The following is a 16626-nucleotide window of genomic DNA, read 5'->3' as shown; positions in this document are numbered from 1 at the left end:
TCAACAAGAGTTGAATTCACAACCGTCTGGCTAAAACCTAAAATGTTGGTGTCGAAGAACCTTGCATTGGAGTGCATGTCCTTGGGTTTGCCAGATGATCTCGCTCGCTCAGTGGTCACTAGTGCTACTAAATGTAATAAATTGTAGAAGTGTAAAGGTGAGAGACCTTTGTTTTTCGTACCAAAAAAAAGAGAGACCTTTGTTCCTTCTTGCTTGATAAGTTTTTTAGCAAGAGGAAGAAGAGATGTCAGGGCAAAAGTGCTGTGAGAACCCACCAACCCTCAGCTCAAGCTGTGGCCTTGGGTCTGTACAAGAAGCTGGGGGACTCAAGACCTACGTTGCTGGCTCAACAGATTCTAAGCGTGCCGTTCTGCTTGTTTCTGACGTTTTTGGTAAAACTATGTACTTCAGCTTGTTTGATTTTTCGGTCTAGGTCTTGATTCCTAATTATTCTCTTTCTGGGTTCATTTTATTGAAGGAGTTTATGGGTATCACTCATCACATTGTTTTCCAAAGTAGAGTTTTTAAATGATTCCCCTACAAACCCAGTTGGGCGCCCACTTTTCCTTCTTCAATTGGAACCCATTAGATGTTCGAAAAAATTGAATTGGGAGTATTCTGATTGGTAGGGTGCTGTGACCCCTCGAATTTGCTTCCAGTTTTTCACTATTTAATCAGCTGTTCTAGTGCAGGGCAGATGTTGTTGATGAACTCTTAGTTGATTGTTTGGTTCAAAATGGTACTTCTTTATAGATCAGTATGATTTGAACTTGACCTGGAGATTCACAAGTATAGGATACTTGAGCTTTCATATAAAATGAACTTAAATTATGTAGACATATAGCAATCTTACGTTTTCTTGTGTCATTATCTGAAGTTCTGAACTGTAAACTCTTGGTCTTCTGCAGGATATGAGGCACCAAAGTTGAGGTATGAGTCCGTATGACATAGTCTTGGCTCAGCTTCTACATTGTATGTGTTGAGTTTTCTTGCTAATCTGAAAAGAAGAAACTTTTCAGGTGTAATCAGTATAGGATTTTACTTGAAACTTCTGCTGGTTCTAAGATCAATTATGAAGTGTTTTTGAGCTCTGGCTTTGGTGGCATTGGAAAGACAACTGATGGTGACATGTTGGCGAGCGAACGTAAGTCTAAGAGTTCCTTTTTTACTTGAGTGTAGTTGATGTTCTACAATACCATGCTTAGTAACCAATTAAAGGAACCTAGACAATATGGTTTCCATTCATGTGAGCAATTTGCATTAGCTGTGTCATATAAATATATTTTAATGGAATATAGAGAAAATAATACAAAATGATTTTTTTGGTAACTTCTGAAATTTCTGATACAAGCTTTCAAAGTTATCAGAATTAATTAGCATGAGCCATTCTTGATTTGGAGTGTTACATGGTTTGTGAAAATAATTTTTTGATCTAGTCTGAGTTTGGTTCTGGTTCCGACCATTGTTAAGAAGCAAGTAATCAGTCCATATGGTAACATTATGTTTTCAAAGTTTTGGAATGATAAGTAATGTACAATAATTGGTACAAATCATGCAATTAAGCCATATTGGTTCTAAGTGAAAGTATTAGAAATTTATTGCAAAAAGATTAGTTTCCTGACTGATTCTAACTAGCATAATGCAGAAACTTAAACGAAGAAATAACATACAAATGCATAGGAAGAGTTCCATAATATAAATATCATATATTCTTCAATTCGTTATCTTGCATATAATGCTGATATATATTTTCTTTTCTTATTTTTACATATTTGAGTTATGCAGATATGAATGACAGGTAAAGAAGTTGTTAATGCAGTTTATGACAACTTGAATAAGTGAAAATAACAATTACTAATAACCAAAAATCTTGGGTAAATGCAGAAATTCTTTTTCAGAACTAAGGTGGCTTCGTTGGATAATTTGACGTCGCAACTCTAGTTCAAAATTGAGATGGTTTAGTTGGAAAGGATGTCATGAACTATTTTCACTAACCAAATTTTGTCCCAAAAAACTACTTATACTTGATTTATCACTGAGTACAGTTGACTGAAAAGTGGATGGGTTGGAATTACATGTTGATGAGAAAACGTAAGTCCAAGAGTTCCTTGAGGTACGACATATTCTTGACTCAACTTCTAAAATGTATTTCTTGAATTTTTCTTGCTAGTCTGATTGTCTCTCATTAAAATCAGAAAAAAAAAAAAAAAGTAAATAAAAAAGAAACTTTTGAGGTTTAATCAACATTAATTTAATAGAATTTTTTTTTGTTAATGCAGTTCATGACGACTTGAAGAAGAGATCCTTAAGTGAAAATAACAATTCCTGAATGATACTTTTAAAGTAGACTCAAACATAAGGGATCGTGATAGATTAAAAAGAATGATAGAAGAAAGGGTTTCAAGGGAGAAGGTTCTTCTTGTTCTCGATGACGTCGACAGTAAAGAACAAATAGATGATTTGGCTGATAGACGCTATTGGCATGGTCAAGGAAGTAGGGTCATAATTACAACCAGAGATGAGAATATTTTGAACTTGGTTGAAGTTAATAAAGATAAATATACAGGCCTACATTGCTAGATCATACGGACTGTCTTCAACTATTTAGTTTGCATGCCTTTAAAAAGGACGAGCCTCGAAAAGACTATTTGGATCTCTCGAAAGCAATTGTGGAAGTTATTGGAGGGCTTCCCTTGGCTCTTCAAGTTGTAGGTTCATCTTTGTTTTCAAAGAATAAACCAATATGGGAAGAAATGTGGAAGAAGTTGCAAAAGGTTCCCAATAATGATGTGATGAAAAGGTAGAAAATAAGTTATGATGGATTAGGGCATGCAGAGCAACAAATATTTTTGGATACTGCTTTTTTTTTTTTATGGGAATGAAAAAAGACATTATGTGTTATATATGGAAAAGCTATGATGATTTTCCCCCTCAAATAGGACTTGATATTCTTTGTGCAAAGTCTTTGATAACAATTAATGAATATGATCAGCTAAGGGTGCATGATGTGCTTCGAGATCTTGGAAGAGAGATTATTCATCAAGAGAGTACAAAACCGGAGAAACGTGGCCAAATATGGTCTAAAGAGGAAGCCTTGGATGTACTGGTGAACAGAAAAGTATGTATCTAGTACATATATTGTTAATTCCTTCTTTATTTTTTTTGTGACAATTTTGTAAATTAGTTGAGGTCTTTCTTTTTGGAGTTGTTATGTAAAATTTAATTTTGTAGTTAATTGAAAGTGTTTTCTTTTGTAGGGAACAAATCAGTGTATAGGACTTGTTGGTGAGTTCGAGCGCAGATTAAAGGGTGAAGGCCTTAATACAATGACCGAATTAAGATTATTGCAATTTGGTTATGCAGAAATTCTTTTTCAGAACTAAGGTGGCTTCTAATTTGTCGTTACAACTCTAGTTCAAAATTGAGATGGCTTAATTGGAAAGGGTGTGATGAACTATTTGCACTAACCAAATTTTGTCCAAAAAAACTAGTTGTTCTTGATCTATCACTGAGTAAGATGACTAAAAAGTGGATGGGTTGGAATTACATGTTAATGAGAAAAACTTAAGTCCAAGAGTTCCTTGAGGTACGACATATTCTTGACTTAGCTTCTACAATGTATTTCTTGAATTTTTTTCTTGCTAATTTGATTATCTCGCACTAAAATCAGGGGGGGAAAAAAGAAGAAACTTTGAGGTGTAATCAGCATTAATTCACAGGATTTCACTTGAAACTGCTCTTTTTGCATCATTTTTGCCCGGAAACAAATGCATCCTGGTAAAAATTCTTTCGTTCAATCATGAATGACATTTATCTTCTGAGATGGATATAGTTGGGATTAAAAAAAAAAAATCATATCCATATCTACTTTGGAACTAATCTCCACGGCATTGTATCATAAAAAAAACTTGCAGACAAAGTAGCAGCTGCAGGATTCTGTGTGGCGGTTCCTGACTTCTTTTATGGAGATCCTTTTGCACCTGATAATGCTGAGAGGCCGATAGCAGCGTGGAGAAAGGAACATGGAATGGTTAGTTACTTCATCTTGTTGATATATATGCATGTTGATAGCATTTTGTTATGCTGAGTTAAGATTCTGAGACTGAGGCGTGTTAAGATAATTATGTTAACTACTGCAAATCTATAAACTTTTTTAACTGAACTATATCTGATTTAAACAATTCGTCCACAGATACCCCCCCCCCCCGCCCACCTACACACACACACACACAAATGCCAACTCAAAAACAGAAAAAGAAAGAAGAGCTGATTCTATGAGTTTATGTATCATTTGTATCTGATAAAATCATCTATTAAAAATTCTCTTCCTCTGCAAAGCTCCAATTGTGGGCATTGATGATTTGTATATAGATGGTATTGCCATCTCTAGCTCCAATTGTGGTCATTGATGATTTGTATGTAAATGGTATTGCCATCTGTGATCAATTCGTATAGGCCCCTGCTGTCTTTTAGTTGAAACTTGAAGTATGGCTACAATTAAGCAATTTTGGATCATCTGTTGAGATCATTATCTGCCCATTCATTCTAATTTTCTAGAAACCATTCAACCATTTGTTCTAATATCTAGTATCATGATGTTCTTCCCTGCAGGAGAAAGGATTCGAGGATGCTAAACCAGTTATAGCAGCTTTAAAAAGTAAAGGCATCCGTACAATAGGGGCTGCAGGTTTTTGCTGGGGTGGTGAGATTTATTTTCACTCTACTAACATTTGGATTCATTCATTCTCCAGAACACTTATGTAATAGATTTTTGCTGGGGTGGTGAGATTTATTTTCACTCTACTAACATTTGGATTCATTCATCCTCCAGAACACTTATGTAATAGATTTTTGGAATCCTGGATGTAGAGTCTAATATAGTATATCCATCTGTCTATTACCACTGGGATTATTACTTAATGTATCCATTTCTTTTCAGCCAAAGTGGTTGTAGATTTTGCAAAGTCAGATTACATCCAAGCTGCAGTGCTCTTGCATCCTTCATGTGTCACTGTCGATTATCTAAAGAGTATGAATCATTTCAATTAAAGCTTCTGCGTGATGTTCATTTGTCAGTTGATGCTCTGGTGTAGATCATTGTTTTTTGGATGAAGCTTTTTAGCTTTTAGCTGCTATTGAATCATTTCTGGTAGAAATCTAATGAATTATGGTAAAATATTTCCAGAGGTCAAGGTCCCAATTTCTGTTCTTGGAGCTGAGTTTGACAAGATATCTCCACCAGAACTTTTGAGACAGTTGAAACAAATTTTATCCTCTAAACCTCATGTAAGGGTTGTGATTTTGATCTGAAGAGTCAAAGTCAAACTTGAAAATGAGACTAAACTAATATCCTTATTGTGCAATTGAACTGGAGAATCCACAGTGATCCTATTTTGAGGTGTGAGTTCACTTCCCCCCACCCACAAACTGCTAGGGGCTTTAGAAAGCCCCTGGTTAGGTGATGAGAATGAACTCCACTACCTTGACGATATGAACTCACCCGAGTTGCTTCTAACACTTACTAGATTAGTTCTTATTAACCTAACTTTTCCTTTTACATGTCTCTCCTATATAAAACTTGAGAATCGAACAATGGTATGGATGAGCCTAGTTGCAGATGCAACTAATAATAGTTTCATCTTTTCCAGTCGATCAGCCTTTGTGTAATAATTCCAAGAATTGGATGTTTCTCTAGAACTTTCTAGCTTAGTCACCGATAACCAGACAAGTGCCACATTTATGTTGTCAACTTTCTTCTGTATTTTCCTTGGGGTTGGATGTTCCATAAATGTCTGATCATTCTATCAGTTAAAGAATGTTAGGTTTATACAGGTTGATGCATATGTGAAGATATTTGCTGGGGTTCCTCATGGATGGACTGTTAGGTACGATGTTGAACATGAAGAAGCTGTGAAACCTGCTGAGGAAGCTCATTAGAACATGTTAGACTGGTTTACCAAGTATGTTGAGTGAAAAAAGGATGCACAGCAGTGAAAACTAGTTATCTGGTATACGCCATACTCTTTTCTGTAAGCTTACTTTTCCTTCACATGGCTGATCCACTTCCATTAATGTATTTGTCAATCTTCAATTGAAACATGTGGGTTCTTCATAGGTTGATGCATATGTGAGGATATTTCCCAAGGTTCAACATGGATGGACTACTAGACATGATTTGAACATGAAGAAGCTGTGAGATCTGCTGAGGAAGCCCATCGTATCATATTAGACTGGTGTGCCAAGTAGGAAAAGATGCATGAGTAGTGGAAAATTGGTTGGTTGTATATGTAATCCCAACTCCATTTCTTGCCAAAAATGTAACAGTAATAGCTATGTTGTTCCCAGTTGAATTATCAGATGTGTGTAGCTTGTTTGTAAATCCCTTAAAAGTTGTGGAAGTTCACAAGTTAAATAGCTGACTTCAAGTCTCCAGTAAGCCACCACAACTGCATCTACTCTCCTTTGATGTCAAAATTTCATCAGGGTATTCCAGATTAACACCAATTTTTCATAGGAGGAACAAAACAGAATTTCCCTTTTCTTCAAATAAAAAGACAATTCAAATTAACCAAAAATTACTAGGAATACATAAATCTAAAACTGCTTCATTGAAAGATCCACATCTATGAGTATTAACCACTACATGACCAATGTATCTGATCTGTTCTACGATTAACAGTCAGCCACCAAGAGCTTCCCTCCTTGTTGCATCATGAAGGATATCAATGTCAACTCCATCTGGTGGAAGCTGAACGTATCTGACAACCGATCCCCTGATGAAGCAGTTCCTCACTGAAAGCTGGCATGAGAAAACAACAATGGTTATTAATTGCCATCCTTCCATCTCTTTGTACAGATGTATTGTACAAATACAGTTCTACCATGCATTTTGCATCGACATAAATAATGGGATGAGGAAACAAACAACCAAAGAACAGTCACAAACTTGAAGACATTCGAAAGTCACAGTCAGATTGTATAACACAAGAGAAGGGTAAAGATAGCCGAAAGAGGGGGTCGGAGGGGATTTTTATCCAGTCAACTTCTGATTGTGGATGTGTGAGAGAATTGCAGAAGTCACATCAAAGGGATGTGATTGAATTAAAATAAACTTTAGTTAATCTTGTACACGTAACCTCCACTTTTTTATGTGACGTAAGAACATGTCACACATCCACAAGAAAATGGACTAAACTGCATAAAATTCCAGGAAGGAGGAGGTGGGTTTCTACACTTGGGGGAAAAGGAAAATGGAGCAAAAAAAGATGTGAAAAATCCTACAACCTATTAGATTCTTAAACTGCCTGTTCAAGTCTGCAATAACTACAATTACATGTGACAACTGCCTATTGTTTGATCCAATATTGACAGGGACAATCCCCGACTTCAACAGGCCTTGGTTTGAACTCTCGTAGCGATCTGTGCTTTGTTCAAAGCGGAGCCGGCCGATTTCTTGTACTTCCTCTCACCCCCCCCCGTTCGTCAAGTGCCCCACCCGGTTCACCGGGTTGTTGGCCTACCAGGAAGCTGTCGGGTGCTTGGTATCCTTACTGCTCTCTCTGCTAGGGTCCCCTCCCACTGCTCTAGATATAAAGCTATTACAGCTGCAGCTCGCAACCACATCTATTCTGTTTTTTGTTCCTCCATTTGAGAAAAGGAAAACAGATGGTTAACAGAGGAAATAAATCCATTCAAGAGTGGAGCTAAAAAGTAGTAGATCCCACAAACAAAACTCAAGGTACCAGAGACTTAAAGGTCAGCTAAGGATAGTTTCAACTCTTTGACTGAACCCATCATGTTTATGGACCATTGCATGAATGGGTGTAATGACCAAGTTAGTATAAAAGTAGGCGGTTGAACTTTATAACACCCATGCTTAGCTCAATACGAACTTAAATTCAGGAAATCTACGAATAATACGCCGAAACCTAAAACCTTAAGCCCATACATCCTTCCAAAATCCTTATCCTTCATTCTGAAACACTTGAAACATGTTAATATGTAACCATGCCCTGCTTCAATAAACTCCTGCCTTAAGAAAGGCCAAAATGTTTTCTGTAGTAGAATCAAACCCCAAATATACACCATCTCTACTCATCCCCACTTGCATGAAATCAAACAACATTTCATAACGCAATCCAGAATGAAATTCTACCTATAACTTTAAAGTTATGGTTCCTAATCTCAAGATTGAGTTCCTCAAACAATTATACCATAGAAAATCATAAATCTAGACTTCTGAACTACTTTGCCTCAACTGGCAATCTTCAGCAATACCAGAAACTATTTACTAATTCAAGACTAGGAAAATTTTAAATACACTAATTGCTGTCGAGTACTAAAAATTGAGTAAGGTAACCACTTCTCGACATGCTTTCTTCTTCATACTGCACATAACTCAAATCCCTTAAACCCAAATTTCAAACCAAACTTCCAGAATAGGGTTTCATTCAAGAACTTTTTCTGTTATCTTTCCTACATTTTACTAAATAAAAAACCAGTGGAAAATTCACGTATGACAGAGAACAGAACACCTATTACTATCATGTCCCAAAACCTGAGCAGGCTACCCAGTTCCTTGACGTGCTTTCTTGTCATTTTTCCCATAACTCTAAGTCCATTGAACCCTGAAACCTTAATCTGAATACCCAGAAACCCAAACCCCCAAACTTCCAGAATAGGATTTCGGTCAATCGTTCAAGTAATTCTTCTGTTATCTTTCCTACATTTTTCGAAGAAAAGCGCAGCTATTTTCAGTGGGAAACTCACCTAGACTGAGAATAACACACCTATTCCTGTCAATTCATGAAACCTGAGCAGGGCAACCAGCTCCTTGACATGCTTTATTCTCATACACACAACTCAAATCCATTGAACCCTGAAACCTTATTCCGAATTTTAAATAACAGGGTTTCGTTCAAGAACTTTTATTTATATTCCTACATTTTTCGAGAAAAGAAAAAGCTCAGAACCAAGGAGAAACTAGAAGAAAAAGGTTCAAGAAGGAAAAGAAAATACCATGTGAGGATACTTGTCTTGATCTACAACCCTTGTGTTCTCGAGCTTTATGTTGAGGTACTGATCAACAGAGTGAAGTGTCCCTCTTATGGCGAGATCATTCTTCAATTCCACAGTAACTTCTTTCCCCACCAAATCTTTGAAGTACGAGAAGAACAACTGCGAAATAAACACAGAATAACAATCAGGAAATCTGAAAATCTGAACCAATCAAAGAAAGGAAAAACCCACGAAAAGAACTCCCAGTACCATCTTTTTAGCTCTCAATCACCGGATAAACAAAGCAGAATTCACCGATTTTTGCTAGCAATCCTATCAAGTTGTAACCCTAGTGCAATACCATTCATCGTGTCATAAAGAATCAATTGAGGCGGGCTTCGCTGCTGCTGTGGGTCCAAAGACTCGAAATTTCTTTACTTTCTTTCCCATCTTTATAACCCTAGAAATATATGACACGTCACTAGATTCTTTTTTTACGTCTCAGATCAAGTGATCAACACAAGACGGAGTAGAAAACAGAGAGAAACAGAGAGGCGACGGAGATTTTTTTTGCGCCTTCTTCAGTTCTTCTTCGCTGTGTTCGCGGTTTACGAGGGTTACCTGCTTTTGGGCGTTGATACAAACAAGAAATTATGCTCGGGTTTGATTCTCAGATTCGTTGAGAGCTTTAAAGCTGATAATAACGAGCTAAAATCGAGCTTTCTAACGTAATTCCGATCCAATCTAATGCCCTCGTAACCGAATTAGAGTTGGGTTTTGGTGGTACAGTTGTGGGCAGTGGGAGAGGAGAAATAAAGAATGAGGAGAGCATTGATTGCGGATTCTCTGAAATCGTTATCTTCTCCTTTAGGCATTCGAACCCAAAAATGGTTCTTTTCTTCTTCGACACAATCTGATCTGAAGAGACCTCTGTTTGAGATACCACCATTGAAACGGAATGACAGAGACCTGAAAAAACCTGTTTTTGAGATACCTCCATCCAAAGCGGATGACAGTGATGGCCTTGTAAGTCGGCTATGTAGAGAGAACAAATTTACAGATGCCATTCTCCTACTTTGTCAGAAGAAACGCCTAAGGGAAGCTATTGAAATCCTTGACCTTCTTGATCGTTCTAAAACCTGCCCATCTCCTGCTGTGTACTCTGCTCTTCTTCAGCTCTGCCTCCACCAGAGAGCGCTTAAAGAAGGCAAACGGGTCCATGCTCACATTAAGAGCTCTGGTTTTCTACCGGGTCTTTTTATCTCTAATCGCCTCATTGATATGTACTCGAAATGTGAAAGCTTGATGGATGCTCGTAAACATTTTGAGGAGATGACGAATAGAGACATTTGCTCTTGGAACACCTTAGTTGCAGGCTATGCGAAAGCAGGACAACTTGAAGAAGCCCGCCAGTTGTTCGATGAAATGCCACATAAGGATAATTTCTCCTGGAGCACACTGATTTCTGGTTATGTTCGTTATAACCGGCCCATTGAAGCGTTGGAATTGTACAGAAAAATGCAAACGGACGAGAAGCTGGAAGATAACAAGTACACCGTTGCTAGCGCTCTTTCGGCTTCTGCTGCCCTCCCCTGTCTTCGGCTTGGTAGAGAGATTCATGGACATATAACGCGAACTGGGTTAGACTCAGATGATGTGGTTTGGAGTGCCGTGACAAGTATGTATGGGAAATGTGGGAGTGTAAAGAAAGCTAGGCGCATCTTTGATGGGATGTCAGACCGGGATGTTGTTTCATGGACTACAATGATTGGGAACTACTTCGAAGGTGGGAGGAAGAAGGAGGGATTCGAGTTGTTCTCAGAACTTCTATGCTCAGGGGTCCGGCCCAACGACTTCACGTTAGCTGGGGTTCTCAATGCATGCTCAGAGCTTGCTTCAGAGGACCTTGGCAAACAGGTTCATGGATACATGACCAGAATTGGGTTTGACCCTTTTCCATTTGCTGCACTTGTCCATATGTATTCAAAATGCGGGAACATTGTGAGTGCAAAAAGAGTTTTTGAAGCAGTGCCCCAGCCAGATCTGCTCTCATGGACTTCCATGATTTCTGGGCATGCACAGAATGGTCAACCTGAGGAGGCCCTTCAATACTTTGAATTGCTACTTAAATCGGGTACCAAGCCTGATCATGTTACATTTGTTGGGGTTCTTTCAGCATGTGCTCACGCTGGATTAGTTGATAAAGGCCTTGCTTATTTCCATTCGATCACTGAAAAGCATGGTTTGACAAGAACTGCTGACCATTATGCTTGTATAATCGACCTGCTTAGCCGATCAGCCCGATTTGAAGAAGCTGTTGAGATTATTGATCAAATGCCTATGAAGCCCGACAAATTTGTATGGGCTGCCTTGCTTGGTGGATGCAGAATTCATGGAAACCTGAGTTTGGCAAAAAGAGCTGCAGATGCATTATTTGAACTAGAGCCTGATAGTGCAACCACCTATGTCACACTAGCCAATATATATGCCACCTCTGGTATGTGGGATGAAGTGGCAAAGATCAGAAAGAAAATGGATGATAAGGGGGTGGTGAAAAAACCAGGTTCAAGTTGGATAAAGATTAAGAGGAAGGTTCATGAATTTTTGGTGGGAGATAAAACCCACCCAAATACTAATGAAATCTATGGTTTTCTAGAGGAGTTGTCAAAAAGGATGAAGGAGGAAGGATACGTTCCGAACACAAATTTTGTATTGCGTGACATAGAGGAAGAGCAAAAGGAGCAGGACCTTACTTACCACAGTGAGAAGCTTGCAATTGCATTTGGTATCATTGCTACACCAACTGGAACACCAATCAAGGTCTTTAAGAATCTGAGGACTTGTGGAGACTGCCATACTGCTATTAAATTCATCTCAAAGATTGTTTGTAGAGAGATCATTGTTAGGGATTCAAACAGGTTCCATCATTTTAAAGATGGCAGCTGTTCATGTGGAGACTTCTGGTGATTTGCCTTGGTACTCTGCTGATAGACTTTAAAATCTGTAACATAGTCTTCCCAGTCATTTAACAATTTTAAGGAAGTTTTAGTTAATTCGTGAAGATTGAGATTTTCATTCTATTTTGATAGGCATTTCTGATAATTAGAGGGACTTTTGGTGTTAAGAGGTAGCTCCATCTTGTGGAAGATATTGAATTGGAATTATTGAAGGGAACAATAGGATAACAACAGATGAGAATTTCGTAGTCCCAGAATTGGCTCCAACAATTTTGGGTAATAGAAACTGAAGCTGTATTAAAAGGTGCAGGAAATGAAGTTCAATTTTGAGATCATCTGAAGTTTGAGAATTTTTTTACGTTCATCCAGTTGTGGATTAAGGTAAGTAAAGTGTTTCAATGACTTGGAAGAAGTAAGGAAGATATTGTGAAATAACATGGAATATGAACTTGGGGTCACTGAAATGTTTGGAGATGTAAAGATAGGCTCTCTTCACACTTTTTACCAGCCTTGCATGACCTGTGGTTGAAAGATCAATCAGTTGGCAGGTGAAGAAATGAGATGACGTAGACATACAAGCTTGGAATGCATCTTTGTGTTAGGCCTCAATTTCATTAACCCTCAATGCCTCTCAACCTCTCTGGTTCATCAATGGATGTGGAGTCCTATTGCTGAATCTGGGTAACTTGAAGGAAGCTTGGTAGATGGATAATTCAATTTGTTGTGGGCTGCTTCTATTCAAAGTTTCAGTTACTGCATTAGATACAGCATGAAGGATCTGCTCCCAGCTTTAGCTTTTGCTAGGTGGAACTACAGTAGCAAGCAAATTTATCTGCTGTCGAAATTAATTATCCACAAGGGTATTCAATCTCATACCCCCAGGCTTACAGGAAGTGGTGAATATTAACACTGTGGATCTCTGGATTAGGTGATGAGCAATATTGTTAGAATACATATCAATCAGGATCAGAATGGTGATCACAACAAATGATCAAAGGCTGGAGGGTCTCTGACTGACTTTGAGACAGAATGGTGATCACAACAAATGATCAAAGGCTGGAGGGTCTCTGACTGACTTTGAGATCATCATCCCTGTCTGCACTCCTGCATGGTTCAATGACTCCAAAACTCGACTGAAACTCTACACCTTCACTGGTATTGGCATTAACTCCGCGTTCTCCTGCACTGCCTGACCTGTATCCTGAGGTTTGCATTCTATTTTTTTCTCTACTTTGAACTCAACTTGGACTGAGCTTAGCAATGCAGCTGAAAATCATATATAATCTCTGTTGAGGCAAATGAGTCTTGAAAGGAACCATCATATTCCATAACCTTAATCCCTGGTCCACCATTCCAACTAATTGGCTACTTCGATCAGGCATAAAAAGCCAGCTGAAGCTGAATCATGAACTTTACTTAAGCTGATGATGAACTACCCCTATTGCAGTGCTCCACGTTGTTGTTTATACTGGCAGACAAGTATAACTTAGATTTAATTAAAGTTTTAGAAAACGAAGCACTAGATGGTTAAGACCTTGGAATGTAAGTCAGCAACGAATGCAAAAGCTAAAATCCTTAAGAAATTGACACTTCAGAAAAAAAATATCTTGGAGATGAACACAACAACCCTGCTATCAAACTAATCAAAAAGCTAATTACCAATATCATGATCAACAGCTGGTTAATTGCAATGTCAATGAACAAAATCTACAGCAGAGATCTGGAGTGAAAATTTGTTAAAAGGACTTAGAAAGCTTCCAAAGCAAGAATATCCTCACCTTTTTCCCTGCACTGGAAAATATTTCAGGAAGTATAATAACTTGCACTTCCTTTTGAAGGAGCAGGTACTTGATTCATGCCCCCACTAAGTCTCTTTGTTAGTGGAGAGAAAAATAAATTGATGCTTCTCAACTTGGTGAGCTCTTTCTTTCTATATTCTTTATTATTTTTTCTTCTTTTTTTTTCTTCTGCATGGTTGATGATTCCTTGAGACTTTATCTCTTGTCTCATAACTGTTGTTTAAGAATTTGGCAACTTTTTGAAGTACATTAGTCATTAAAGGTCTTAGGTAGTTGAATATGATACCCATATGGAGAGAGCACCAATAACATGCAATGACATGATTTCGTCCGTAAAAGGACATTAAGGTCATTTCATATAAAGACAGAGAGAAAGTGTGTGTGTGCATGCATGCTAGCGTACCCCTTTCTTAGGTTTCCTCAAATGTTACAATGTCTAATCTCGTTCGATCAGTAATTCAAGATTAAGTCTTGATTTTCAATCATTGATTCTAAGAACTTTCACGAATCGAGATTCAATCTTGACACTTGTATGCTCTCAAACACGACCACTTGTCGAATATCTATAGGCTGAATTTTTAGTGGTTTATCAACCCTAAGGACATGGAAAGATCTATTGTGTGGGGTAGTCAATAAAAAGATGGCACTAGAATGGCATTGTTATGGAAAGTTAGGTGGTTCCTTAATGAGGACATGCTTTCTAAAACGTAAAATATCTATTGTTGCTTCCTTCATAGGTTGGGAACTGAGATAACCAATTAATTGTCTAGGTTGTTGGGTGTTAAAGAGGATTGCTTCCTTTATATGTGGGGAAGCTGAGATAACCAATTATTTTTAGGTTGTTGGGTGTTGAGAGGAAATATCTTCTCTCTCTCTGTGATGTTGGTATATCTAATTATTACCATTTGTTTTTGAGAGAAACTAATGAAAACCCAGATTTCTGGTTGTAGATTTAGCTCTCTCATGTTGTTTTGAGAGATAAACTTGGGCCAACAACCCCTATCAATTCATGAAGTGATCCCATTTGACCTAAATTGTGTAGGTTATTCACTTTATGTAAGCTTTTGACCTAAACTTTCACTTTATGTAAGCTTTCAATCTAACTAAAGCAATGTCTAGGGGTTAGGGGTGGAGGGAATTTTTCTACGTAGTGTTACCTCAGCAATTTTTACTAAGAAGTTATTTTGATACATTGAGGTGAGCAACCTATACTTGAAGTCCTAAAACTATGACTTACAAATCTAATTGAAGACCCACCGCCCTGTGCATGTGTTAATTATGTTGAAAACGATTAGCGACACTATAGCCCACATTATTCAAGTTTGGGTCATGTGTCTTACAAATTGAGAATCAGTATTCGATGTGATTATAACCAGGGAAATTTTCAACGCCACCCCGTGAGTTACCTACCCCATAAAATTAATGCCACCGCCTGAATTATTCAATTTGTCAATTAGACCCTTATAGAGTGAAAATGTATAATGACACTTTACGTAAGTAAGTTAAATTTTTCAAAAAGACAAAAATAACTTTGAATAGAAAACCTTGTGCTCAACTCATTTCTTTCATCTTCATTTATCACATATCACTTTTTTCTCTCCCAATTAGAAATTCTCACAAAGTTTGAAGATGCATGATTAATAGAGTGTTTTATACTTAAGAAGAGAAACTAAAGCCAAAATAGGAGGTAGAAGGTAGTAATAGGAATTGATAAATAGAAATTAAAATAAAACCAACAGTATTTTTTTGTAAAGTGGATCAGAATCCCCAACAATGATCTCTCTAGCAACTCAAGGGATGAGAATGAAAATTTATTATTTTCATAATTTTATTTGATTGCCTTTATGGAACTTTTACATTTAAAACTCACACCTTAAAGGCTTCTTTTCTTTCTTTGTCATTACCATTTATGCTACCTATGTTCTTAAGAAAAACAAAATTATCTTTTCTCCAGAAGCTGATTCATTATTCTGTGAGGTAAAAAATTTCACAATGGATGGAATGGTTTGAGAATCCAATCCTCCTCAGGGTTGGGAATCATGGGACCCCATTACAGTGAATTTAAGATATAACAATTAAAATCCAACTGAAACTAGGGATTCAGTGGTGAATGCTCACCACATGTTTAACAAAAAGCCAAAGTGATGTGTTTGGCCCCATACAGACTTCATGTCCAAACAACTGTGTCACTTTCTTCTTCTATGTAGATCTCCCCCACCATAAGCTATTGCTTCTTTTCTCTCCAATGCCTAGTTTTCTCTTTGCTTCTTCATCTACTTCTCTCCATTTTATCCTTTTGGTCCCATGACCTCATATGCTTTGAAAGGTCCTTGAAGGGTGTGTATGTTTTCTTTTTATATCTCTTTTTCAATCTATTTTTCAATCTTTGTTTTTCGTAATCAAACTCAAATACAAGTATCTTACTCTTTTTCTTTCATTTATTTTCTATGAATGGACATATTTACGTGTCATAATCATAGCTGCAAGGTAATAGAAAAAACAAGAGAGAGATTTTCATAAAACGTGTTTTAAATATAGCAGATTGGCCCAATAAAAAGTCAAGCATGAGAAATGGACGAAGATGGATTGATACAAATTGTCTTCCACCCCCTCTGAGAACGACAAGACGTCATAGTCTCGTTAAATTATTATCAAACATGATCTAAAGTTTAACGGATTAACTCTTTTATTCACTCTAAATCTTGATTAGAACATTTTTATTTCAATAAATCTAAATTTTCATTCGTTGTATACGAGTCATTATATGAGAAAGCGTATCAAGAAATCTGAGAAAGTAGTGATGAATTTTTCTTTCTTTAATTGACTTTAAAAAGTATCTTTCATCTCTATCAATTTTTTTTCTATTTAAAAAA

General features: G+C 37.3%; 3 protein-coding genes across 4 annotated transcripts; 2 read left to right on the top strand and 1 right to left on the bottom strand.

The window, feature by feature from the left end:
- LOC149019048 (endo-1,3;1,4-beta-D-glucanase-like) lies at positions 1-6204 on the top strand. 2 transcript variants are annotated; one of them, XM_089153139.1, is made up of 11 exons: positions 1-392; positions 909-930; positions 1020-1144; positions 1786-2113; positions 2280-3118; positions 3258-3777; positions 3915-4030; positions 4612-4702; positions 4940-5029; positions 5833-6008; positions 6116-6204. In XM_089153139.1, exons 1-4 carry the CDS (start codon positions 245-247, stop codon positions 1800-1802), a joined length of 312 nt encoding a protein of 103 aa, XP_089009265.1. In that variant the 5' UTR covers positions 1-244; the 3' UTR covers positions 1803-2113; positions 2280-3118; positions 3258-3777; positions 3915-4030; positions 4612-4702; positions 4940-5029; positions 5833-6008; positions 6116-6204. The 2 variants fall into 2 exon arrangements, with proteins under 2 accessions (XP_089009265.1, XP_089009264.1); XM_089153138.1 differs by having other exon boundaries at positions 1020-2113; positions 4940-6008.
- On the bottom strand, positions 6116-9410 carry LOC149019047 (sm-like protein LSM2). The gene is made up of 3 exons (XM_089153140.1): positions 9268-9410; positions 9019-9177; positions 6116-6799 (listed from the first exon to the last, which is right to left on the bottom strand). The coding sequence occupies exons 1-3, from the start codon at positions 9268-9270 to the stop codon at positions 6680-6682; spliced, it is 282 nt and encodes a 93-aa protein (XP_089009266.1). The 5' UTR covers positions 9271-9410; the 3' UTR covers positions 6116-6679.
- A 169-nt stretch (positions 9411-9579) lies between these two features.
- Positions 9580-13718, top strand: LOC149019046 (Pentatricopeptide repeat (PPR) superfamily protein). The gene has a single exon (XM_089153131.1). The coding sequence runs from the start codon at positions 9817-9819 to the stop codon at positions 11962-11964; it is 2148 nt and encodes a 715-aa protein (XP_089009257.1). The 5' UTR covers positions 9580-9816; the 3' UTR covers positions 11965-13718.
- Positions 13719-16626: the final 2908 nt, after the last annotated feature.

Source organism: Hakea prostrata, chromosome 4, assembly GCF_041222555.1.
Source record: "Hakea prostrata isolate BN-2017 chromosome 4, UWA_Hpros_2, whole genome shotgun sequence".
Taxonomy (NCBI): domain Eukaryota; kingdom Viridiplantae; phylum Streptophyta; class Magnoliopsida; order Proteales; family Proteaceae; genus Hakea; species Hakea prostrata.
Note: the sequence above shows the minus strand (reverse complement) of the source record. Positions and strands in the feature narration are given on the sequence as shown.

Coding starts and splice junctions, on each gene's coding strand:
- LOC149019047 (XM_089153140.1), bottom strand. Junction 6,800..9,018: donor AAGACAAGTATCCTCACATG/GTATTTTCTTTT, acceptor TTCTCATGCCAG/CTTTCAGTGAGGAACTGCTT.
- LOC149019046 (XM_089153131.1), top strand. CDS start 9,817: ATGAGGAGAGCATTGATTGCGGATTCTCTGAAATCGTTATCTTCTCCT.
- LOC149019048 (XM_089153138.1), top strand. Junction 4,031..4,611: donor GGAGAAAGGAACATGGAATG/GTTAGTTACTTC, acceptor TCTTCCCTGCAG/GAGAAAGGATTCGAGGATGC. Junction 4,703..4,939: donor TGCAGGTTTTTGCTGGGGTG/GTGAGATTTATT, acceptor ATTTCTTTTCAG/CCAAAGTGGTTGTAGATTTT.